Source organism: Urocitellus parryii, chromosome X (genome assembly GCF_045843805.1).
Source record: "Urocitellus parryii isolate mUroPar1 chromosome X, mUroPar1.hap1, whole genome shotgun sequence".
In the NCBI taxonomy this organism is placed as follows: domain Eukaryota; kingdom Metazoa; phylum Chordata; class Mammalia; order Rodentia; family Sciuridae; genus Urocitellus; species Urocitellus parryii.
The window spans coordinates 2137758-2164084 of NC_135547.1; the positions used below are offsets into that span (position 1 = coordinate 2137758).

Sequence of the window (26327 nt, forward strand, 5' to 3'; positions counted from 1 at the left end):
GTCACTCTCCTCAGAGCTCATCTTCTCAGAGGCCCCTCTCAGGTTACCCACTGGCCCTGAGGTTCCCTGATGCCATCCTGACTCTCGAATGCTCTGCCCATAGTCTTCTCATGTCCCAGTGCCTCCCTGCTCCCATCTCCACAAACAGTACTGGAATCTTCACTTCCTAACCCTTCTGGCCTCTCTATTTTTGTGACCCAGAGATGCTAACCCTCAGATCTACTTCACCACCCACTTGCTCTCTGGTTTATCTCATTGTGCCCAGGGATCCAGGTGGGGAACGCCCCTGAATACAGCAAGTCCCTCTGTGTCAACAGATCTGCAAAGATGCCCCTTGGTCCCCACTCAATGCCTTCTCTCCTCCCCAAGGTGTACCCAACCTCCCCTAGTCCTCAATGCAGCCCAGGTGCTTGCTGAAAGCCCACAACTGTAAACACTATTATTACCTTGACAGAGTAAGCCAAGGAGATGGTGACGGCAAGAGGCAGGCCCTCAGGGACAGCCACAACCAACACAGTGACACCGATGATGAAGAACTTCACGAAGTACTGCACATAGACGGGTGTGCACTCTGCCAGCCACATCCGGCCATCCACAACGAAGGTCTCAATCACAAAGTAGAGGACCAGGATGATGACGGTGATGGCAGACATCACCAGCCCTGTCCGGTCATGATGGAGGCCACAGAGGGTTGGGGAGGAAGAGGGCCACCATAGTTGAGAAAGAGAGAGAAAGAGGGAAGAAGAGGTAAGGGACACTCAAAGCAGATTTGGTTTGAGTTTTGGGATAAACAGCTGGGGGGATGGCTCAGTGGGGGCAGAGAAAGGCCTGTTTGCATAAGAGCTTGAGATGTTCTTTGGTCAAGTCCCTTAAGACATGTGGAAAGGAGAACAGAGAGCCTATGTCCAAAGGCATGAGAGGCACAGCTGTAGGGACTGGCTAGGTTTGGCCCACCCTCAGAAGTTAGAGTTCCAGCCAGTAGGCCCTCGATACTGCTGGCTGCCTTTTGACCATGCCATGGGCAGAGCATGCTGGGTAACAGGTCAGCTTGTGATTTGGGCCTTAGGGAAGGGTTTGGAATCCATGCTCACTGGGGAAAGTTGGGCCAGACCCTGATGGCTCTAGCTGGCCTCTGGCTGCCTGGCCCATACCACCTGCAATATCTCTTCATCCTGATTCTACATGTCATGTTTCCATCTCCAGGATCCCAGGGTCCCTTATGCATGATTGGTGGCCCCTGGCCTGCCACCTCTGGCTGTCCCTACCTGCTTTTCCAATCTGCACAGCCAGTTTTGTGAGCTTCCCCTGTAGAACTGACTTCTCCTTCTTGGGCACGTTGGCTTTCTTCTTCTCTCGCTCCTCCATCTCCCCACCCTCTGCGCTCTTCAGGGGCTGCATTTCCATGGCAACTGCCCCATCCTGCTTTTTAGCTGCACACAGAGGAATACCATGGCCAAGGTTAGGGCACAGCCAGGATGAAAGAGCTACAAGGGGCTATCACAGGGGAAGACATGCCATACCATACAAAATGAAATGAAATTCACTGTGGGTTCTTTTATATAATCCCAAGCTTAACATGGCAAAAGGGAGTCTATTGACCTCCCCCATATTGCTGCCTAAGGTCAGACCCTCCTAAGGTGGCTGGACAGCTCCAGCACTGTGCTAGGTAGGAGAGAGAAATGGTTCTCTCATGGAAAGGGAGGACAGACACAAGAACAAGGTACTTGGGCACACAGACAGGTGGCCAGTCCTGGAATGCCCCAAATCTCAATACCTGAGGAGAGGTCTGTGGTCCAAGGAATATTCCAGAACCTGAGGTTGACTCATCTGCTCACTGGTGTACAAGCCACCTCCCTGCTCCACTGGGAGGCTTAGGGGCCCTGGTGGACCCTCCTCCTATCCCAGCCACCCCTGCTCAGTCTGTCTACTCCCACTCGTATGCTCCCTGGGCTGCAGTAGGCAAGCTTTTTCTGACCCTCCAACTGCCTCCCTGCCTCCCTGCTGGAGCAGAGGACTCCCCTTCCCCTCCCCCTCCTTCCTCATCCTTGCTGTACTTGATATGGTGGTAGTATGTCCCCACCCCGGGGCTCCTCATTTTCCTCTCTGCCAAGTTCTGGCCTCACGCACTCCCTGAGCTCCAGGGTCTTCAGCTGCATTCCCAAAGTAATCATGTCTACTCTACCTGCTACCTTCACTCTTCCGCAGGGAGGGGCTAACTGACCCAGCAATTGGGGGTTCCCTACTTGTCTTTATCCCCCATCACTCTGTCTCCCATGCAATGGGGCTCTTTGCATACAGCCATCACCTCTGTATCCCCCCTCCCCACCTTCTAGCCCAAGGCCACTCACCATAGCACCTTCCTCTCAGTAGCCTCAGGGATATGCCAAGTCCTGCCCAGCTGGGCCACTTCTATCCTTGTACCCCAACTACTGTCATGCTCCCATAGCCCTTCCCCAAATTTCCTCCCAACTTCAATCATCCTTTCAGCTCTAGTTGGCTTATCTGATCCAGTCTCAGTCCCTAGGTCTCTGGGTGAGTAGACACCATACTTCCTCGACAAGGTCCATCTCTTGTACCACGACCTTCCTGAGGTCACACTTCCAATACCCAGAACTGACTGCTGATTTGACCTGCCATTGCTTCTCCTCCTTGGGATGCCATCTGCTGTCCAGCTACTTCTTCCAGTGTCTCACAACCAGGCACGTACCAGCCACAGAGTGCCAGAGCCCACTAGGGACTCAGGGCTTAGAGGAGAGCTGGGCCTCTGCCCATTGGAGGGTTGCTCTGTCACCCTGGCCCACAGGGTCAGTCAGAAGGAAGCTGACATGGGAAACCCATAGGACCAGGACCAGAGCTTTGGGAAAGTCAACTTCTCTGTATATCAGGTTCCTTCTCTGGCCAGAGGACCCAGGGTGCCTATCACAGATTATCTTTATGCACAGATCTCAGGTGCATAATGGCCAATAGCTCAGGTGTCTGCTAGCCAACATCTAGGTGGTTGGTCTGGGCTTCCAGAAGTGTCCATGGATGGGAGGCTCAGAGCAGCCCTAGGGGGTGCTCCTCCATTCTCAGGCCAGGGCAGGACCATTGAATTCACTCACCTGGTCTCTTGGTGCTGCTCTTGCTCCATTGGTGGGTGGCCCCTCCCGCAAACCCACTCTACCCAGCCCCAACCCCCAGGCTCCTCAGCTGCCCTTAGCAGCACTGAGTACACATTACCTCTGGTCTGGCTACTGTCCATCGCCCCATCTTGCTGCTTTCCTACAATGGAAGAGGAATGACAGACACGGAGACTTGAGAACATCCATATGGCCAAGACAAACAGACATGCACAGGACAGTAGGCAGAGCTGGAGCACAGACAGTGCAGCCTGGAACCACATGGGATGGGCGGGAGGAGGATGCGCCTAATTGCTGGTGGCCCTGATGCTGCCCACAGAGAGACCTTCTCCATACCTTGTACTTTCCAGGCTCATTCTGCCACCACCTCCCAGAATGTGGTTACCACACAAAACCCAGGGCCAGGGCTTCCCACTGGGCCTTGACTCCAGGCATACAGTGAAGCCTTGAAGGCAGACTGGATGATTCCTGAGTCACATGGGAGAGCAGTGGGAAGTTTCTGAAAGGACTGCTGTCTTGAGAAGGGCCTTTCCACAGTGCTGACCAACCTGAGGGCTGCATGAGGTAGGTGGCAGTTAGAAGGACTATCCTGGAGGCCATGCCTACGCTGGCCCCAATCCAGAGGGGAACTGACCAGGGCAGGAGGGACTTGATCTATCAGTCACCACAAAATAGCTCATGTCATTGGGGATCCAGGGACACAGACAAGGTGCTAGGTGGCTCCCAGGCAGGGGGATTGGGATCTGGGATCCCCAAAAAGCATGGCAAGATCCTCCTTCTATCCAGAGGTGGAACATAGATTGGGGCCTCTGTCCAGGGCTCCTGTGGAGGCTGAGGATAGTTCAGAGGTAAGGGAGATATTTGAGGTGGAGGGGAAAGAGACACCCATAGACATAGGATGACAGTAAGATGATAACACAGCACAACAAGGGCAGGCGCTGCTGGAAGCCCTGGGGTTGTGAGGGCCCAAAGGAAGGAGAGACTATAGGGCAGGGCTGGGGTTGTGGCTCAGCAGTAGAGTGCTTGCCTATCATGTGCAAGGCCCTCAGTTTGATCCTCTGGACCACATAAGAATAAATAAACAAAATAAAGGTATTGTGTCCAACTACAACTAAAAAATAAATATTTTTAAAAAGGCAAATGGCAGCAAGTGGACAGGGGGCACTTTTGGAGTATGCCCAACAGACTGATTGACTCATAGGGAGTCAATGAGGCAAGGAGGGGGGAGACATTGGGCATGGTGGCTGCTGCTCCCCCTTAGGGCCCATCAGGGTACCCCTCCTCAAAGAAGCTCTGGCCACTAAGTTGCACAGCCTATTGGTGCTGAAGAGAGTGGGAGAAAGGGTCCTGGTAGGGGTTGGAGGGGGTCTGTTTATGTTCAAAGAGGAAGAGCCTAGGACCCAGCAGTGAAGGACACCAACATTTAAGGGACAGAGCAAGAGGCCAGGATTCTGCAAAGGAACCACAGGGGACACTAGGAAATATATGTTCCAATAGCCCAAGGGAGAGAACCTTAGCAGGGGGAAGGTGGCCCTATGTGGAAAGGGACTCCCTGCTAATCAGCTGGGACCAAGAGGCCACAAGGCAGAGTCAATTGTTCTTCTACATAGAAAGGTCTAGGGACTCCAGCCTCGGCCAGCCCAGACCAGATGAGGCCTGGGCTCACTACCTGCCTGTGCACCCTTAGGCTTCTCACTAGGGGAGGACTCTGAACTAGCTTTACAGGGATAGGGGCCTCAGTACAGCAAACATGAGGTGGTGGAGGGAAGGCCTGGCCTGGTAGCAGCAGGGAGGTGCCCACATGGGACACACAGGCCCAGGTGGCCAGGAGATGGTCCATGAAAGCTTTCAGGCCACTGCAGCTCATGCTGCTCCTCTGTCACTGCCTCCATGAGCAGAGAGCTTCAAGAGGTGGCCCACGACTAGGCTGATAGAGCATTCTTCCTTATGTTGACCTGTCTCACCTGCTTTCTTGGCTCTGGCAGCCTAAGACTAATCATCCCTTCTCCAGGTCATTGGCCCCAGATTCCTGCTGGAGCTTCCCACAGGAAGCAGAGTTCTCCCCACAGTGCAGGTCCTTTGTACTTGTAGATGGGCCCAGGTGGCTTCTCTCAGCTGGGAGGCACCAATCTAGAAATCTCCATTCCCCACTTGGTTTGGGCTACAGGAGAGGCCTGAGGGTGAATACAGGCCAGAACCAAGGGAGTGATAAAAAGATGTGGGTCAGAGTTACAGAAGGGAATAGCCTGATCCATAGTGCCAAGATCCAGGGGGTCAGGGAGTATAGAGGTCAACTCCATAGCTTATAGGCCCTAGACTGAGGACCAAAGGAGACTCTGGCCACGCTTGCAGGGCAGCAGACTAGCTCTGTGCTAGGGAGGACACGACCACTTTGGAGCTGAGCTCTCTGAAGTTATTTGTCCTTTGACACTGCTGTCCCTAGGGCAAGGGCCATCACCCATTGTGATCTGGTCCTGCCCCTATCCCATCCCAGCATCCTGTGACCCTGAATGTTCTTTCAGAAATCCTATCCTTTCTACTATGTCTTCTTTGCTGTGCTTAAGAGTCCTCCACCTCTGAGTTCATGACCCCTGTTTCCCTGGCTGTTGTATTGACCCCCAATTCTTGGCATTTTATTGTGTATTCACTGTTAAGGGTATAAGGGCTGAGCACCCTGAGGGTGGTCATTAAGCTCCTAGAGCATCCAGTGAAGCCAACGAGTCTAGCCCTGTATCCCTCTGACCTCATTCCTGTCCAGGCAGCGCCTTCCAAAGCCTTCAGAAAGCAGCCCTTCCAGGGAAGCTGCCCTTATACAGATTTGGAGGGGCCCCTGGCCTGCTGACTTTTGGGGACAAAACCCTAGAAGAAGGATTGCCAAGAAAAATCAGAAGAGAGGACATAGCCTGTCATCCTTTGAGGGCTGGATCTCCTGGGAGCCTGGGACTGGCCAGCAGGAGACTGCTGATAGGCAGACAAAGAAGAAGAGCAGTGTCCCACTGTCCCTGTCAGCACTAGAAACTAGAAGTCAGGGTTGCCTTACCTTTCTTATCTTTTTTCTCCTCCTCCTCTCCACCAGCTCCAAGCAAGGTAAAGATAATGCCTGTCTGGGAGTTTACACCAACGGCCGTTACCACCATTCTTCCAGAACCTTCCATGACATGAGTGCCTAACACAGCAACACAGAGAGACTGAGACAGAGATTTGCACCACCTGGTGGGAGACATGTTCAGTGCCTACATGAGGGTTCCCAAGGAATCCCAGAAGCAAGAACTCATCATTCAGAGGCTGCTACAGCTGTATTGACCCAAATCCTCGGGTGGCTCAGAGGAAACCCATAGGCCCAGAGGGGTAGGTACTTGGCAGAAACATGGGTGAGCCATTCACAGGGGGCTCTGACCAGGGGGCTCTGGCCTTTCTGTCCAGTTTCACACTGGATTTCCCCTTGGGATAAATGCTAGGCTAAGTCAGAACCTTCTGGAAAAGGAACACTTGCCTCTTTTGGATCTCCTTGAAGGTCTAGATTTGGGAGAAGTGCTACTTTGATCCCCATGAAATTTCCTCCCCATTCAGGACTACCAAGGGTCTTTTGGAGCCCTGTGGCTGTAGGTACCACCATCAGTTCTCCAGTGGCCCACTCTGGCTTTGTGATGGGTGCAGTCCTCAGACCCCCGAACTGGAAAACCTATTTAGGGAAATCGCCCTCCTTGAGGTGAGTCTGGCAAATGGCTTCAATGGGGATATTGGGCCAAATGGCTTCCAATCTGCTGACTTCAGTGGGCTGGTTGGGAAGGCAGCCCTTACCTGAAAGCAGCATAGGGTCTTTATCAGCTGACTTGCGCACATGATCCGACTCGCCTGTCAGAGAGCTCTCATCGATCTTCAGGTCGTTGCCCTGGATGAGCACGCCATCGGCAGGCAGCAGGTCTCCTACAGGTCCGCCCCGAGCCAGAACCAGAGGCTGTGGGTCTAGGGGACCTTTCTCCCCACCACCTCCTCCCGGCTCTCCCAGGGAAGGTCCCTCTAGACATGATGGGCCAGGTGGTCAAGGGAGTCAAAATCCCTCTTCTTTCAGTCTCCTCCTTTGTGGGGGAAGGAACCACCCACAACTAGCCATGTTGTCCAGCTTGCAGTGGACAGGGTCAACATTTCCCTCATGCAGTAGTGGGGGGATGTGGAGACAGTCTGCTTTTTGGGGTGTGATTGCATCTCTAATACTCCCTTTCCATGCTGCCTCACGCCCCCTGTGGGTGAAAGCACCTGTGTACTGGGGACAGCCTGCACTGGGGGTGTCCTGTGGCCCATGCTTCTTGCAAATGGGAGTCAGGCTTCCTTGGTGGGGTGGGTGAAGATTGGCACACTCACCATACTTGACCTGAGCGATGTCCCCCACCACCAGTGCAGCCACAGGGACCTGGAGGAGCTGCCCATTCCGGATGACTGTGAACTTCTGCTCCTGCTCAATGCGGCTCTGCAGGCCTCGAAACTGCTTCTCCTTGCTCCAGTCATTAAAGGCCGTGACAAGCACCACACAGATGACAGACAGCAGGATGGCAGCCCCTTCGATCCAGCCAGCCTCAGCCTCCCCCTCATCTTCTGCCCCACCGGATACATTCCCGCAGGCTTTGCCCAAGGAGAGAAGGGAAGAGGAAAAGAAGTTACAGAGCCAAGCCCAGGTGGGACGTCTTAGGACCCTGCCTCCACTCCTTCCAGCCCAGAGCCCTTCCCCTCACCTTCACTCTCCTCTCCAGGGGGTGCATAGAAGGAGAGGCCCAGGGAGACGATGGCGGCCACCTCCAGGATGATGAGGGTCACATCCTGCAGGGCCTCCCACACCAGCTGCAAGAACGTCTTGGGCTGCTTGGGAGGGATAAAGTTCTGCCCATAGATCTGCCTGCGCTTCTCCAAGTCGTTGGTGCTGTCCGCCAGTCCTGCACAGTGTCCCAGGAGGGCAGCAGAAACACAGAGGGAAAGGATGAGAAGGCCACCTTTAGTCCTAGGAACCCCCAAGAGGCCCTGCCTGACCTGCTGCTTTGGGGGTCTCTGGCTGGGCTGCCTCTCCCTCTAAACTCTACGGTTGTAGAAGGCAGGAACTGTGCAGACATGGCACCATGAGCCTTTCTGCAGACCTTGGGGGCCAAGCACGTGGGAGTGAGTGTGTGGCTCTCCACAGCTAGCTTGAGAGAACCCAGTCTAAGGAAGGAATGCTGGGCCAGGTAGAGGGGCTACAGCTTCCTCCTGATACACACATGAGTAAATGGGCACCTGTGCTGTTTTGTGCTCCATCCAAAATGTCTCTGAGTGGGGCTTTGCAAGAAACTGATGGTTAATGCCCAACAAGTGAAAAGCACAGAGGGGCCCATTAGGGCCTAGTATGGACCAGGGTTTCCCAGAAACAGGAATAAGAGAGCAGCAAGCAGCTCCCCAGGAAAAGTAAGCATCCAGATAGCTTCAGTGGGTTTATGGGAAGGTTACCAGTCAAAGGGGTGTGGGTGACATTAGCCTGGTTTCAACTGGATGTCAAAGAAGTTACCAGAACCCTTTCTGAAGTAGGGCTTTCTTCCTGTCAGGAAAGATCTCTCTAGCTCCAAACATGGATTCCCTATCTTCTTCAGGGCAGACTAGTCACTGGGCCCCACATAGGTCTATAAGATGAAAATGTGCTTTTGGGACATGGACATCCTAAGAGCAGAAAAGCCAATGGCCTTGGCCATAACCCTACTCCCATGGTCTGCTGGTCCCAGAGAATGTAAGGTCTCACAGCCTAACTTGCAAAGGGAGCAGGGCATGGAGGCAACCAGGAGCACATGCACATCCAGGGCCCAGGGATATGGGAATCTCTGGAATCACAACTGCTGAGGAGGACAGAGCAGCCACTGGAAACAGGGAGTGGAAGCCTGATTTCCAGAAGTTTCTTAGGAAAGGAACAGAGAGGGGGAATATGAGAACTAGTGGGAGATGCAAGTTCTTGGGTGCAGACAGGGGGACCAATAGTGGCTTATGAAGAGAGAGACCCAGAAAACCAGGTTGAGGGACAGGGTGGACTAGGGAGAAGCAAAGCCAGAGTCCCAGTGGTAAAGCCTTGCTTGACCTCACTATGGTGGGCAGCATCATATGCTCAGCCATGCCTGGGGACCTGGGCCCCTGGGCTGGGATGGGTGGGGAGCTTCTCATCATTTGGGAGGAAGGTGCCCTGCCCATCACAGTCTCAATGAGGCAGACGAGGGTGGAGATGAAAAGGGGCCTGAGCCCATGAGTCAGAGTTCTTTTTTTTTTTAAAGAGATTCCTTTTTTTTTTAAAAGGGGCCTTTATTTTGTCTATTTATTTATATGCAGTGCTGAGAATCGAACCCAGTGCCCCACATATGCCAGGCAACCGCTCTGCCACTGAGCCACAACCCCAGCTCCAAGTCAGAGTTCTTGACTGAAGGCCAGGTCAGGTTGAGGGAGCCTCCCAGATGTTGAGCTTCCAGGACACCTCTCCCAGAGCCTGACTGTAGTGCCAACCTTAAGTCCAGGTTAAAGGGTAGGACGTGGACTCCCACTGCCTCCTCTAGAACTGGGAGCCTGTGTGCACACATGGAGACTTGAATTATGGGCAGAGCCACAGTTAGTTTTCTTAGGAGCCCCACCATTGGCCTTGGCTTCACAATGACAGCTACCTTTCCTAGTCCAATTGTCATCCATCATCCCTAAAGACAAGAGGTGGGGATGCTGGGAGATCATCAGTTATTCGTGATAATGGCACATTATCAGCAGGCAAAGGACACTGAGGGGAGGGAACCAGTTCTGGTGGGGGACCCCTTCAGTCCTAAGCAGCTGAAGCTCCTTAATTGATGTAGGCCCAGGGGCTCAGAGGTACTCCACTCATGGCTCTAGAGCCCTTCAGGCTACCTCCACACCCTGAGCAAGTTCTTGTGGGCTGGGAGACACAAGTCTCCTTGGGCCCATTTAGGCTTGGCATCCAAGCCCTGGGCCTCTGAGCCTGCACACCTATTCAGAGGTAGGCAGGTAAGATGATTTAACCACCTACCTTTAGCCCTCAGGATTCTCAGTCCAGGCTGATCCAGCCCCTCCTTGAGTTCCCACAAATCCTTAGTGCTGCACCCCCAATGCCCAACCCCACACTGACACCTGGTGGACAGACAGCAGCTTATGGCTCCTGGCCCTGAGTGTCTGGCGTTAACTCCTGCCACCTGCTGCATGGACAGGAGGTGAGCAGAAGGGCCATCCGGTCCATGGGGCCCTCACTGGGCAGTGAGCTTAGGAAGGCTCAGCCCCAGATGACTCGAGAACAAGAAGTGCTGACGATGGGGCTTCTGCAAAGGGGCAGGGTGAGGCCCATTCGAGATGGAAGGGCCAACAAGAGCAAAAGCCGCAGCCTACACAGCCTTGGCACGTCCACCCAGCTAGGTGATGGCCACACAGTGTCCTTCCCACTCAGAAGGGCCACAGCTGTCCCTGCCTTTCTTCTCATGGCCTCATGGCGCCTGGGCCCAGCTGGTGGCTCAGATTTCTGCCAGGGCCAAAGGCCTCTTTCAGAAGGCTTGCAGCTTCTCCAGTAGGGCGTCTGGGAGAAAATCCAGACCTCAGCTTCTGTGGTGGCAGGATAGGGGACTGGGTAGGGTAGGGGACTGAGGCCAGGGATTTAGCTGAGGGACATGTCCATCACTCTGGACGGGCCTTATCTTCTTTACCTATAGGAACTATGAGAGATGCCCCAGGAAGGCAGCAGGAGCCTCCCACATACCTGGGGTTTCTACTGCTCCTGGCCTGGAGCTTCCAGAGTGAGACCAAAGTCCCCCGAAGCCTGTAGGTCCCCAAAGCACCATGTGAGTCTGTCTCCTGCTGTCCTGATGCACATGCCTGGATTGTCCCCAAGGGCAGTGGGCCCTTGAGCCCCTTTCCTGGAGGTCCCTTCCCCTTCCCCCACCTTGCCCTTGGCCTTGATTTGCCCTTGCTACTGCAGCAATTCTCTCCCATTGCCTGAAACCAGCAGCTGCCCTCAGACTGGCCCCTTTCCTGTGGGATTGGGGGTCCTAACAGCTGCTGCTGCCGCCACAATACTCATTGTGGTTGGGGGTGGAGGCAGCTGAGGCCCCTCTGGTTCTGAGCACATGCCTGCCCAGCAGGCCCTAGGGCAGCCTGGGTCCAGGGCATGGGGGCAGGGGCCTGCTGGTTGGCATGGACACAGATGGGCCGTCTGCCCAGAGCAGAGGCCAGATGCCATCAGAATTGGATTAGGACCACATCGTGTTGGCTCTCAGCTAATCTGCCCCCTCCTTCCCATGACTGCCTGTGGAGACCAGACAGGGGAGGGCATGGGGCCCAAGTACCCCTACAAAGTCTATCACTGAGGTTCTCTGACAAACATGAGCAGCTTTCTTCAGGACAGGTTCTGGAAGCCCCTTGGATCTCTACAAAGACTGAGAAGGCAGTGGATTGATGTGCTGATTGCCAGTAGTCACAATCCCTCTCCCCCAACATTCCACAAACCTACCTGGCCTCCCTCCTCCCCATAAAGCCCCTCCTGGCACCCCCACATCTTCCCACCTTGCCAGGGGGTTGATGTGGAGCCAGCCCTCCTACAGCTCAGGCCACTGTCTCTGATTTGGAATGAGCTGTTGAGCCTGGGTGAGAACTTTTGGCCAATCCAGTAGGCCTACTGAAAACTTCATGCTTTCCTGTGGCTCATGGCCTGGCTGAGGGGACAAGGGGAGTGAGAGACACCTGCTCCTAGCATCAGACAGCTGAAGCCTGAGCAGCTTGTGAGGAGGGGCTGGTTCTCAGGCTGCTTCATTCTGCAGGAAGAAGAGCCAGGCCTCGTGGCTCCCTCCATTGGGGCTACAGGGACACAGGTGCTCAGAAGCATGTCAGGGGCTGGGCCACCCACCTGCACACCTGCCCTTCTTTACACCCACCCCTTCCTCAGACACCAGGCAAGTTCCTGAGCTCTGTGGCAGAATCAGGAAGGTTCCCAGGGGCCTTGACATTTTAAATATTTAACAAGGCCTGACGGGCAGAGGGAAGAGCTGCCAGCTGAAGCCCATCTGCTTCCTTTGATCTGGGAGAGGCCAGAGCCCTTGTGGCTAAATGGCCCTCCACTCTGGCCTCCTCTGAGGCCCCAAGTCCTCAGGGGGGTGGGCAAGGAGGAGGGAAGGAATGAGATCCTTTGGCACAGAGCCCAGCCATCTGCCCTGATAGCATGCTGCTCCAGGCTGGTGCGTGCGGTAGGCTGGACAGGGTGTCCATGGGTACAGGGAGACCTAGGTGGCCCAGGGAGGCTACTCCACCATGGAATTCCTCACCTGCCCTATGGGCTTCCTTCCTTCTACCTCTGCTTTTCCCCTGGGCCCATGAAGACAGAGTGAGCTCTCTGAAGCCCAGCTAGGGTGAGATCACAGCACCAGGATCCTATTTGTGCCCTAAAGTCTGAGTGGGGGGTGAGGGCAGAGCAAGGAGGCTGGAAGTGATGGGCCATGCCTAGACCAGAGTAGAGGCAATGGTCAGGAGGGAATGCATCAAGGGATTGATTTATAAACTAGAGTGGGCAGGGCCTGGTGATGGATGGGACGGGGGTGCCAGAAAGTAGGAGGAACCCAGGGTGACAGCCAGGGATAGCAGCACTGGGTGGGCCAAGGTGCCGCCACTGAGACAGGCAGCTGATGAAATCAATCAGTGCTGGCTGGGGAGCAGGCCTGGCATTGGGCTGGGTTAGCCCTGGCAACCCTGCCAGCCCAGTGCCAGCTGGACCAGAAAGTGCTCCAGCTCCTGGAATATGGGGCTGTGCCTGGCTCCTGGGTGGTCCCTGCCTCGTGGCAGACCCCAGCAGGGCTGAGGCAGGCCACACAGGGAATGACAGAGCTTTGCCTCCCGCAAAGGGAGGTGGGGTTCCAAGATGGCAGTCAGGTCTCTATCCCAGACTCTTCTAGAGGATTCTCACTAGGCTTCCTAGAGGCTCACTGTGGCACTGCCTCTCTGGGACTGCCTGTGACCACTGTCACTTCCAATCAGCATTATGGGCCTACTGTGCCCTAGCTTTGGCCATCCCTTCCCACCAGACTCCAATAGCCCTGTGCCATCCTTAGGCCATTCCTCTCTCCCAGGGTGAATCCCCTTGCAACCTCAGTCCCAGAAGACTTGTACCCTACACCCCTCCCACCTATTCTGGCTTCCTTAACTGAACATTAGAGATGAGCACACAGGGAATCCTCCAAAATGCAGTTAGGGACTGTGTTTCCTTCTCTATCAACTAGGAGCCACCTAGCCCTGCCTCATTCCTTGGAAGGGATTTTCTGGGATGCAGTTTGGGGCCCTTGGCCTGTGTGTGTACACCTCATACTGTTCTTATCTGTCCCTTTTACTCTACAAGGTGGAGAAGAGCTGATTCGGGGTTGTAGATGAGGGGGTGAGGCCACACGCACACATTAGGACTCAGGTTACTCAAGGACAACAGCACCTCCTGCACAGTGTCTCCTGCTCAAGAGGAGGGCACTTTCAGGGTCCTAGTCTTGGTTTCCTCAAGGGTCACCTGGGCCTCCCCTCCACAGATCCCCCCTAGGAAGTGCTGCAGGGGCACATGGATCCCTTGACCACATCCTCAGGAGTAAGTGGGCCCTGTGTCCCCAGTCTCCCCTGTGGCCCCACGCAGCCAGAGGGACTTACCCTCTGTGGGTGAGGTCTTCAGCCTCCTGCAAAGCCCACTGACATCTCCGTAGGCCTCCTGGATCTTCTGTAGTGCCTCAGCCCCTCGGAGCTCCATGAGGGTGCGCAGCTCAGCCAATGTGCACCCAAAGCCGCCCGCATGGGGGGCCTCCCGCTGCTGCTGGGGCTTGGGGTGGAATTCGATGGAGCTGTTGGCCATATCACCCATCCTATCTGTCGGGCCTTCTCACAGAAGTAGCCTCAGCTCAGCCACAGATGGGAATAGGTGGCCACCTGCAGTCCCAGTGGCCAGGCAAGGTGTGGTGATGGTGGGAAAATGGTTTAGTGTGGACACCTGGGGAGGAGGTGAGAAGAAGCCAAGGGTTGAGACAGAACTAAGGTCCAGTCTTCCAGAACATACTCTATAAATCTTTACTCAGTATAAGCCAGGCTGCATCAGGGACCCTCATGCCCTGCAAGGCCCCACCCACCAGGCCACCCCCAGTTCTGCCCACTGTGAGCACCCAGAGCTGGGAGGGCTTGCCCAGGTAAGGATGGAAGAAGTGTCAGTGCCTCCTGTCAGGGACCTTCCTGACAACAGCACTGGCCAGCCGGGGCACAGAGGCTGTTGTTGTCCCCAAATCCATTTGGAAACCCATCTGAGGCAGTGAATTGGGATTGACAGTGGCCAGTCCTGCCTAGTATGGGTAAGTTATTTGTGCCCCATGGTCAACTCCTTGCCTGTCCCCCCATCTCACTCCCTGCTCTTGCCTGATTAAGACTCGCCCGGTGCAGCTGGCATGCTATAAATCCCGGTGGTCTTCTGGTGCAGCCTCAGTGACTCAGTTTCAGGCCTGGGGCTGTGCAAGGCTCCTGAGAGTAGGCCCAGCCATGGACGGGGACAGCTGGGCTCGAGGTCAAGGCTTAGTGCACAAGGTATTTCTGTAGCCCTGAGGGTACCTGGGGGCCAGGAGGGATGAAAGGAGGAGGCCCAGAGGGAGGGAGCAGAGAGGGAAGATGAGGGGGAAGGAGAGAGAGAGGGTGGGAGAAGGGAAGGGAGAGAGAGAGGGAAGGGATAAAGGAAGTAAAGGGGAAGTGACCAGGAAAAGGCACATGGGAAAAAGGCCAGAGCAGCCACAGGTCACTGGTGACTGCCAACACCCTGCCCCCAGCACAGTGCTATCCATACTCATCCAACACGCTTCCCTCCTGAGGACACAGTAAGGAGCTGGGGTCTTCCACACTCAAAGCAGCCAGGCCACTGCCAGGCTGCACACCATTTCCCCCTTTGAGAACAGCATGAGGCTGTCATCCCTCATACTGTCCCCTACACACCAGTGCCCCTCTCCTCAGCCAAGGAACTGCTGGTGAGAACACTGGGCTGTCCTGGGCTTGCCCCCTTCCTCGGCTGGGTCACAGCCCTCCCTGACTTCACTTTTCCTATATCTTCTTCCTAGAAGTCTGCACATAAGAGGGTGCATCCCCCAAGATCATGTGATACATCCTCCTGGAACTGAACTAGTCCAGTGCACATGGCCTTGGCCTTGCCATCAGCAGAGCCCCCCCTGGTGACAAGGTTCAGCTGGGCCAGACCTCACCTTTGGGGAAGCTCCAGTTTTCTGATCTAGAACCACCCAGGATGACAGACCCCTGAAAAACAGGCAAAAAGGCCCTTGAGAAGGCAAGGGAGTGGGGCAAGTTCATGGCCTTTGCTCTCAGGACAGCTCCTGCCTCTTAGAGCCCAGCAGGCTCCATCCTACAATCCTATGATCCTACTAGCCCCTATGTGGTGTACCACAGCCCTCAGGGGAGAAGACCAGAGTTTCTGGGAAACAATGTTCCAACATGTGCCCCAGCCCATACAAGAGAAATCCAAAAGAAGCCATAGGTCAGGGGATCTGCTTCAGAAAATGCCTATCCCAAGTGATCCCCAACTGAAAAGTTTGGACACCTGGTGTTAACTTTCTAGACACTTGCCATGAGGAGAAGCCTTCACTTCCGGATGATGTGGGAACATGACTGACACATGCCTGCACCATCCTCCCCCTCTCCCACACATCTCTTTCCCACCCATTCCTCCAGCCAATCGTCTGACGAATATTTACTGAGCATCTATGTGTGCCCAGCAAGGGCATGTGTAAGTGGGGGCAGAGGGTCTACAAGACTAAGCTAATTCCTTCTCTGTATTGTAGGCACATAACAAGCAGGGTGACAGAGATAAGGTCAGGCTCAAGAGCCAAGAGCCACAGAGTTTCAGGAAGGGACATGTGGGAGAAAAAATTGGAAAGAGGCAAAACAAAGAGGAGAGGTGGAAGGGTGGCGGGAGGGGCTGAGGCCCTTCTGCTTGACTGAGCAGCAGAGGTGAGCCCTGAGCTCAAGAATATCCAGGGCAAGCAATGTGAGTACAGGAAGCCAGGCAGCCCCTGGTGGGCTCTTCCCGGGAGTGCCCTGTGAACACCCCCAGCCACCTAGGAGGTGGTGGCACTAACCACTCTCCTTTTTGTCAGTGAAGGAAACTAGGGTTTGACCAAGGGAAATTGCTGTGCCAGAGGAAGCTGGATCTGCTGCCTCTGACAGCTCAAGGCAGCGATGGCTGCTTTCAACTGATGGCTGCTTTCAACTGATACCTGCACTCCTTGTCTTCAGGTTGCCTCCACCTACCCCTGCCCTGGAACTTGGCTTAGGACAATGCCTCTGTCTGCCAGGTGTGCCTTTTCCTCTCCCTTCTCTGAGCTGAGTTCCAGGTGCCCCATACAACCTTAGTACACAGCATCTGTAAGGTTTGGGCTGTTCCCCATCCCTGCCACCTCCAGCCTGCTGGCTGCTAGACTGAGGAATAGACAGGTCTGGTTCATCCACATAGGCACTGGCTTACACCAATACAAAATCCCGGAGCTAGCTTCCTAGGCCCCAGGCAGGAAGGGCTGCTGTGAGAGACCCAAACAATGGGGCCCATGTGTATTGGAGGCTCCAGCCAATGTCCCCAACTGAGCTGCCTAGGGACACTACATGGGCAGTTTCTAAAAGGAAAGATGGATCATTTTGTTCCTTTGGAGTGCATTCATTTTTTCAGCCTCTTCACACACTTGGAGGAGTAGAGGGGGTTGTAGAGTACCTACAGGACCACGGGGCAGGGGACAGAGTGAATGGTATATTGAGTGGGTGGGCTCTTGGGTGGTGCATGAGCCCAACAGAAATTCCTGTTCTTCAGAGCAAGCACTTGCAGGCCACAGGCACAGTTACCCAGGTGTGGGGCCTTTACTCAGTCTTCTACTTCTCCCTCCTCTGACCAGGCTATGTCTATCCTTCCACTCCCTGCCCCTGCTGCCCAGTGTGGTCATGCCCTCAATTAAGCAGCAGTAGCGGCCCAGGCAGAGCCACACCAGGTCCTTGAGCAGCTCTTGACTGGTGTACTGTCATCACTGTGGCTGACTAGGCCAGTGGTGATTCATGGTAAGGACACCAAACAGAGAGGCAAGGCCAGAGCTTCTGATGAGGTCAAGCTGTGTCCCCTCCCTGCAGCCAGAGAGATTCTGCCCTATCAGGCAACTGGTCACCATGCTGCTCTGAGTCACCATCTTCCCCTGTTCAGGCACCATCATTCTAGAACAAAACATGTTGGTCCTGCCATGCTCCCTGTTTCAATTCCCCAGTTCCATCAAGCAAAGGGCCTACTTCCTTCAAAGCACCTTCTGGATCCTTTCCTGCCCCCACGCCCTGCCTGTTCACTGTGCCCCACTTTAGCCTACCTATGGCCACTGTTCACTCTGCCACAGTTGCACCGCTCTGAGACTTGAGCACACATCTTTCTCTCCCATCCCCACCTGCTGACCTCCAATGAATTTTTTTTTATTTTTACTCACAATTCCAGTGGAACATTCTCCAAAACATCTCTGCCAGTTCATACTCCAGCCAAAATTGATTGCTGCAGAGTTTAGAATCCCATGGCAATTCCTATTTTGCTCTGCTCAGCACCAATACTTGGTGACTCTGTTTCTCCCACTTTCCAAGTCATTAGCTCTTTGAGATGGGTGGTTATTGAGTCGGCAGGAAGTCTACTGTGTGGTCAGCCCTAGCTGGGGACAGGGCTGAGGAATGAGTGAATGGGGGTAAGGCAGACTGGGATGGGCACTCACATTTACCCACCTTGTCTTTATGAACTTAATAGGCCATGGGCTAGGAGCCATCAGTCAAGGTGAGGTCCATGTTTGAGTAACTGTTGGCTACCATAGAGAGCAAACAGCATATACTCTTCTTTCTCTAGGTCTCTGTAAACCTGAGAAATGGCCTCCGTCAGTTTGAATAAGGACAACAGGCATCACTGAAATGGCCAAGAACAGAAGTGACCAGGCCTATCAGTTCTGCAGACCTGACAGAGTTTCCGGCCTGGGCTGGTTGCCGAGAACGGCCTGTAGGCACCAAAAGGGCAGGGAACGTACCATTTCTGGGCTCTTTCATCTTTCAGACCTTAATTGGCTTAATTGAATTGAGAACTTCCACAGAGGGGCACTGGGACCTTCCGGCACTTGCTCCATCCTGGCACAAATTGGCCAGCATCATGGGGTGGAGTGACAGAGACCTGTATTGGGTTCCCTAGCCTACCTCACCCTCACTATGTGACTGTCAACAGGTTGCTACCTCAGAGGATTGTTGAAGGATGTAACCTAAGTCCAGACCCATCACCTAAATGCATTCTACAATCTTCCCTCATGGGGCCCAGACACCTTCACCTCCCCCTCAGGGCAAAACAGTGCACATCCCAAACCAAAACCCTGGGGTCCCTGTGATGTCTTTCTCTGACCATCTCTAATGAGGCTTTGGGGAACCTCCTAGTTCCTCTGATTTAATCCCCTTAGACTCCCCTAAGGTCCTGGGCTGCCCTCCAAGGAGCTGTAAAGTTCCCAAGTGAGGGACACCTTTGTCCCCAGCCTCCGCTCTTGTTATCTCACTCTCAACATGGAGTTTTGAGCTGCTAGTGTCTATGGGATCCCAGCACCTGCCAATGCCTACATACAGCCCTCATAGCAGACACACAGATACCCATAGCACACAGGGAAACTGAGGCTGCCTGAGGGTCACAGATGCCGAACTTCAGGTTCCTGTTTGGACATGCCTTCCATGTGGCCTGAAGTGAGTCACAGCCACCCAGGATGGGACACCCTGAGCAACTTTTCCAGCAGACCCAGGCAGTACTCCCTTGATCACCTGCTCTGTGTGGGGTGTCTGGCCTCATCTTCAGAGGGGACAGTGAATGGTGGGAGGAAGTCCACCACCATCCCCAAGTCAGAGCTCAAAAATGCATTAGAATTCATCCCATTCTCAAGTCTGGAAACAGCCCCAGGGCCAGACCTGCTTGGCACCAGCCAAGTTCGTGTGGGCATGTATCCCCATGCCCATAATGGGCATTTGCCACCAAAAGCTGCTGCCTCCCCTGGGGTCGAGGAGCTAGCCACCAGCATGAGCTAGAAGCCAAGAAGTCCCAGCCCCAGATTGCTCTGTAGTCACTGGGTCCTCACCAACAAGAACATCCCACCCCTGCACTAGTCCACAGGGAGGATGCCTGAGGAAAATGGTCAGATTCTGCTACCTGGGGCTTTCCACTGTCCTGATGCCAGGGCCAGGCCCAAGACGACATGACCCTGAGATGTGAAGGAAGCAGAAGCAGAGCAGGTTCACAGGCAAGAGATGAAGGCCTGGGAGCCTGCCAGGCACATGCCCTCTACCACGAGCCCTCCTTAACTGCCCATCAGCATCTGCCTGCAGACCCACCAAGTAAGGCTTGCCTTCCAGAAGTGCCCATCACTCAGCTGTGTGACTCACACGGGGATTCCTTGAAATAACAGTCCCAGCTTCTCTCCACCTCCAGACACCTCTAATATGAACCTGGCCCCATGGAATGGAGAGAGAAAGAGCAAGCCCGAGGGACAGCTAGATGCCCAGCTCCAGGCCCCATAGTCACACATCCAGGGCCTCCCCACTGCCTGGCTTAGCAGCACACCTGCAGACTGGAGTGGGCTTTGGAAACCAGGTAGGGAGCAACTGGAGAGAAGGTGTGGGAGGAGGGGACCCTGACTAGTAACTGCCCTGCCTTCTCCTGGACCTGGTGTGGTCAGGACAGGTACAGACTTGGCCTGTGTACCCCAAGGGAAACTCCTTTAACCCTTGACCTCCCCTCCCCTCCAAAGGCCCCCTCCCTCCTGCCCACCCCATCCCCTCCCCTCTGCCTGCTGCACCTTGGTGACCACCAGGGAGGGGCAAGGAGGGCTCCAAGGACGAGGCCTGCATGCAGCCCAGGAGGGGGGAGGGAAGGAGCCAGGCAGAGAACAGCCTCATTAATATTTCAGAGGCACCGTCACTGCAGCTTCTGGGCCCTCACAGCCCCACCACTTGCTCTGGTGGAGGGAGGAGGATGGGAGAAGAGAAGGAAATAAAACCGAGAAAACAGATTTAAAGGGACAGGCTCCCCCGCCCCCTGCTGCTCCGTTCCTTCCTCCCCCGTTCCTGGTACAATCTGTGCACATGCCAAGTGGCTCTTGAGTAGGGAACAGCTTTGGGCAAAAACAATAACAACAGAAAAGGGTCAACTGCCACCATAGTGCCCCCACCCCACTCACACACCCACCCACCTACCTAAAGCTCTGCCCCTGCAAGGCAGTCCCTTGGGGACCTGCAAGCGCAACAAGGGCACCTGGCAGATCCACTAGGGGCTGGCCAGCCACCCTACAGGGGCCCTGCACACCCAGTACCAAGACACATGCACAGACTTCAGAGTCCCTGCTACCAAGGGTCCAGCCAAGCAAGATTCTGGAATCCAGAGAAACCTAAGTCTAGATTCCTGGAGGTGACAGAGACAGGGACATTACCCAATTCCACCCTTGCTTTTGGGTAGGTAAACATCTAATGGATGGCCAAGCACTTCAGTTTTATCTAGAACAGTCCATGCCAGCCCTGCATAGGCCCCTCCCATCTTTGGAGAACTTTAAAAATATAGGATCCTGGGCCCAGAGCTGCCCATCCTGAAGGGGTAGGGTGGGAAGCTATCCCCAAGGATATCTAATGCCCAGCCAAGCTTGAGACCATGCATTTGTCTGCCTTCAGAGGCTCTGAGGAGGCCCCGAATTCTTCAGTTAAAATAAGTCCCATCATAAAAAAAGAAAGCCCCACCATAGAATGTTAAATGATGCAGTCACTGTGTAAAGCCGTATGGCAGTTCCTGAAAAAATTAAACATCGAATTACCATAGCCTTCAGCAGTGCTACTTCTAGGGACATCCCTAAAAGAAGTGAAAGCAGAGACTTGAACAGATACTCGGACAGCCACGTTCACAGCAGCATTACGGTGTCCAGGGATAGATCAATGGACAAACACACTGTGTGTATTCATACAATGGAATATCATTCAGCCTTAAAAAGGAAGGGGATTCTGACACTTCACAATGCACATGCCCCTTGAAGACATGAGGCTCAGCAAAAAGAGCCAGGCACAAAAGGACAGATACTGTCTGACTCTGCTTTCCTAGGAAGTCCCTAAAATAGCCCAAATCACAGAGACTGATAGTAGAATAGTGGGTGCCAGGGGCTGGGGGAAGGGGCACTAGAGTTTCAGTTTGGTAAGATGAACCCAGACTGGAGAGGGATGGTGCAGATGCTTGCACAGTGATGAGAATGAGTTTTATGTCACTGGACTATCTGCCTAAGTGGTGTATTTTACTACAATACAAAAAACAAACAAGCCCCACCAGGCACTTTGCTCTGTGTACAGGGTGGTATGAGCCTCCAGGAAAAGGAACCATGACACTGCTCTTTGGGTGGGGTGTACTGTGGATTGAACCCAGCACCTTGTGTATTCTAGGCAAGCTTCCTACCACTGAGCCACATCCCCAACCCTTTTTATTTTTATCTTGAGGCAGGGTCTTACTAAGTTTCTGAGGCTGGCCTTGAACTTGTGATCTCCTGCCTCAGCCTCCCAAGAAGCTAGGATTACAGGCGTGTGCCAGAACGACCAGCCATGAAGTGTTCTTTGTTGAGTCCATTAGTCCTGTCCAGCTTCCCCTCCTGGGTCACCCCATCATCCCCTCCCTCTGTCTGCCCTGAAGCCCAGGGCAGCACTACACTAGGCCTCTATGGCAATGAATGATTATGCCCACTGTAGAGTTGAAGCAGGTGAGGCACAGAAAGGTTAAGAGGTTTACTCAAGGACATACAGGCAGCAAGGAGCAGAGGCTGAGGTAAACTCAGGTGGTCTGGCTGCAGAGGATTCTATGCGGTTCCTCTGCCAAGTAACTGCCCGAAAATCCCAGAAAGCAATGAACACATGATTAGAACCAATTAAAAAAGAGTTCAATAAAGTGACTGGACAGGAAATCTGTTCCTATAAACCTCAGGGCTTGGGAGTGCAGGCGCTGGAGTCAGAGAAGCCTGGCCATGTGATCCCTTCTGGGTCACTTCACTGTACCTTCCCCTCCCTCTGCCTGCTCTGAATCCTAGACCAGTCGAATCCCAGAGTTCATAGGGCAGAGCCAGGTTCCACCAGTGAGGCTAGAACATTCCATTTATTCACTCTGGGCTACCTAGGACAGGGAGAAGTCAAAAACTCCCACACAGGTGGCCCTCACAGTGCTGGGTGGCCCTGGGCCCCAGAGAAAAGTTGGAAGCCCCACTCAGGATGGGGCCTTGAAGTATCATTACTGGGGCCATGACTCCATGCAGAAGGAGCGAAAGAACGTTCATTTGTTTTCTGCCAGGGAAGGCGGGAGCTAGAGAAAGGGAGAGCGAGGGAGCAGGAGCTGGAGAAGCTGATGGGCAGGAAGCGTAATGACACTAATTATCCAATTACAGTGAGCTATGCGGGCAGAGCTGCATTGCAGCAGGAGACCAAGCCAGCCCCGTGCCCCGCCCCCGCACGCGCTCCGCACACGCTGGCCCCACGCCTCTCCTGCCCTGATGGCAGAGGTGCCCTGGCCAGTCTGTGCTCTCAGGAGAGGCAAGGGGACCCAGGAACACTGTGGCTGGCCTCTGTGGAAGACGCCAGCTCACAAAGGGGCCAAGATCTTGTGTCTGGCTCCAAGAGGGCCAGGTCCCTGTCCTCTGGCCTTTTGAAGCCAGAGATCACGTGGCTAGGATAAGAGGTACCCAAGTGTCCCCAGCACTGTCCGAGGTACCACGGTGTTTGCCCCTGCCAGCTTCTGATCCCACAGTCAGCTCCAAGGACGGAAGCCGCCAAGGTCTAAACAGGTAATTAAGGAAATTACAGACAGCTGGAGGCCAGGGGGGCTACAGGCCATAGGCTAAGTCCTTCCAGTCAGGACAGGCAGTGACTAGTTAAGGAGACTACCAGTTCACACTTGGGTCCTCTGGGAGCCTGGGCTCCACAGGGCCCAGAGTGAGCCTGGTATGTGTGGTAGGGGGAGGTGATTGCTGTTTTCTGGAAACAGTCTGAGGTCTGAGAGGACAGGCTGGGGACATTCATTGGAGATAAGGTCAGGGGCTAGAGCTGTGTGAGTCCCCAGCTCTCTTCAACTGATTGCAAATTAGCCTCTTTGAGTCCCTTTTGTGACCTGACTGATGGTAGAAAGTCAACACAAAGTAGAGAAAGAATTCACTAGGTGAACTATATGGAACTCTGAGCACACAGGATGGGGGTCTGGAAGCTCACTTTCCCTGGTACCAGGCCACTCTGAGCCCTTAGAAAAGTCCTTAACCATGGTACTCTTGGAAGGGGATGAGTAAGGATGCTGAGGCAGGGAGTGGAGACAGAAAAGTCCAGTTCAGGCTAAAGATGGGAGACAAGTCTTGCTGCCCTTCTGTGACCCAGACACAAAGAACTAGCACAACAAAACCTTGGTGCCACTTCTCCAGGCTAACCAAGGCCAGATGCCAGCTGTCAAATGCAGCAACAGAGGAAGAGCCAGTGGCCAACAACGCCCCCGAAAGAGGATGCCTCAGAAGCTGCAGCCCAGGGAGGGTCACCCGAAAGGCTGCCAAGACCTGCTCCAGCATCCTTGCCAACCCCAACTGCTGCAATGGCAAGACCTGAAGGTCGCCAAGGGTCTGCCTGCCATCTGAATCACACAGACTGAGCTTTGCACCACAAAGCTCATGCAGGGTCTGGGGTACCCAGAAGGACTAGGGTTGGGGGGCTCCATCTCATGTCATGATGAAACACCAATGTGGGGTCTGAGTGTTTCCCTGAGCAAGCCCCACAGCCCATCACATACCCAGCTTCATCCCTCTCCTAGATTCCCTTGCCAGCCTCTGTGTGCTCATGAGCAGATGACGTCTGAGACCAAGAGCTTGGGGGGAGTTAGTGGGTCATGAAGTGGCTACAAAAGTCTCCTCTCTGGGAAGCTGGAAGAGAGTGCAGCAAGGACTGTGGATGAGAACACTAGAGGGTCCTCTTTACAGCACACATACCTTGTCCACTCCTCTGGGGGAAACCCTGACCTGTCACCCTAGCCTCACCTTTGATGATAGCGCTGTGGAGCTGTTTCCTCCTCCTAGGGAGAGTGGCAGGGCCACAGGAAACAGTCCCTGGCCCTGCCCGGACCCTCTCCTGCCACCCTGTCTCACCTACAAGTGCAGCCATGTGAGTCTCTCTGGGGGCTGTCAGGATAGGGATCCTGGGCAGCAGCCTCTAGGGCAGCCCACTCTTACCCTTCGCCTCAAAGGACACATTACAGGGAGACACTTTTGATCTGCTCTTCAGGGCAGAGGTTTCTAAGAGCAAAGGCCCAACTGCTAGTCACTGAGTTGTGAGCAGATGAGTCCCAGGCTGTGAGGGAGACTAGGCTGGGTGGGAGGGGCACAGAGGACAGACTCTGCCTCCCACTTACAGCAGTATTCAGAGACCCCAGGAGCCAGAGGAGCCCAGACCAGCTACCTCTGGGTCACAGCCATCCCTCCCAGGCCTGTGACTTCACACCAAAATATGGTATGTCTGGTTTTGGATTCTCCCAAGAGAAATGTAGATGAGGCCCATGGGAGAGCAGGTAGGCAAGGTCCCCTGTGACTGACGAGGCAATCAGAGGCCTGGGGTATGGCCCAGAACCCTTGCCTTGCCAGGGAAGTGGGGCTAGCTATATTGTCCTGCTGTGCTCTGAGGGCATCAGTGGTTTCAGCAGGGCTGGTCTAATCTGGAGAAAAAGCTCCTCCCCTCTCTGTCATGCCCTGTGCCACCATCATGCCCCTGGCCAGCCATCCGTGCAAATGTTGGTTCAGCAACAAGCCTGCCACTCTGCGTGTCTTAACCCGGTTTCAGGTTTGTGTCAAAAATGCCAGAGTGCAAAGAATTCAGAGAGTTGAGACAGTCAGGGACTGACGGTTCCCAGGTGAGTCGAATAAAGATGTGGCAGTTCTTTTTCAAACACCTTCATTCAGCACCTCCCTAAAAGAGGAGCAAAGAGGCCATCACCTCTGCCTGTCCTACCTACTCTGGGCAAACACACAGGGTCTGCTGAGCCAGCTGCCACCTGACCCTGTGGGGACACTTTGGAGTTCCTGCTGCTCAGGAACTCCAAAGATGTCCAGAGTGCTTGATTTTGGGAGGAGAGAGGAAGGGGGACCTTCCTCCAGGAGACAACTAATTTGATTAAGGAAATGGGGACAAGTGGCAAAGGACACACCTTACCTCCTTCACCTCATACTTCCCCAACACAAATCTCCTTTGAGTTAAACAGTTTGGCAACTACAGCCCAAAGGCCTAATCCAGCAGCCAGTGTGCTTGTGAATAAAGTTTTATTGGCACACAGCCACACCCATTCATTTATGTATCTTATTATCTGTGGCTCCTTTCATGCTTTCAGGCAGAGTCTAGTCCTTGAGTCAGTGACCATGTGGCCCACAAAGTAGAAAATATTTACTGTCTGGCCCTTGCAAAAGAAGTTGCTGACTGCTGGGTTCAAGATTTAAACATCTTAAACATGCAAACTACACACAGACATATGCACACACACAGGTGGAAAGCACAAAAATTTCCATAAGGGATTTTGTAAGCCCAGAAGCAATGGAAGAAACCACAAGACATTGTGACAAAAAATGTTTACCTTTTACATGAGAGAAAAGTCAAAGAACAAAGAGGTTAAGCTTTTTTTTTTGGCAACAAAGATATTAAATTGTTGCTATTTTTCATGTCTAAAGTTCATTCAGCCCCAAAGGAGAAACACTAAGTCATCAGTAAATTGGGTATAGGAACAGGTAATTCACTTAAAAGAAAAGATATAATTTATAAACATGGAAAAATGCTCACCGTCACTTGCAATTAAAGAAACACAAACTAAAGGAGATATTTGCTGACCTAGATACTTATGGCAGGTTATTTGATTGTAATACCTAATGCTGGCAAGGGTGCATATGCGAGTCCTTCTGGCACACTCAAACAGCCCCTTTGGATAGTGACTTGGCAGAACAGTCTTGTGTCTGGGTACTCTCCTCAGGACAGGGTGAGCGTTCCGCACCAAGATGCTTAGCAGAGCCTTGTGTATAAGGGCGAAACAAATTTGACTGCCTGGATTTCCAAAAATAGCCAAATAATTAAGTGAATTAGGATCTCTTGAGAGAATACTATTCAGCC

At 53.8% G+C, this 26327-nt stretch overlaps 1 protein-coding gene across 7 annotated transcripts in view; it reads right to left on the minus strand.

Moving 5' to 3' along the window:
- Positions 1–26327, minus strand: part of Atp2b3 (ATPase plasma membrane Ca2+ transporting 3) — a 69623-nt gene that overhangs the window by 37199 nt on the left and 6097 nt on the right. For 6 of the 7 annotated variants that reach the window (XM_077794049.1, XM_077794054.1, XM_077794051.1 and 3 more), the window contains exons 2-10: positions 14532–14720; positions 13782–14115; positions 7850–8047; positions 7482–7739; positions 6921–7046; positions 6160–6285; positions 3220–3261; positions 1266–1430; positions 447–661 (exon numbers count right to left, since the gene is read on the minus strand). In XM_077794049.1, coding sequence (XP_077650175.1) covers positions 447–661; positions 1266–1430; positions 3220–3261; positions 6160–6285; positions 6921–7046; positions 7482–7739; positions 7850–8047; positions 13782–13989 — 1338 coding nt within the window. In that variant the 5' untranslated portion in view covers positions 13990–14115; positions 14532–14720. The remainder of the gene's footprint in view (positions 1–446; positions 662–1265; positions 1431–3219; positions 3262–6159; positions 6286–6920; positions 7047–7481; positions 7740–7849; positions 8048–13781; positions 14116–14531; positions 14721–26327) is intronic. The other variant, XM_026412774.2, reaches the window with a different exon arrangement.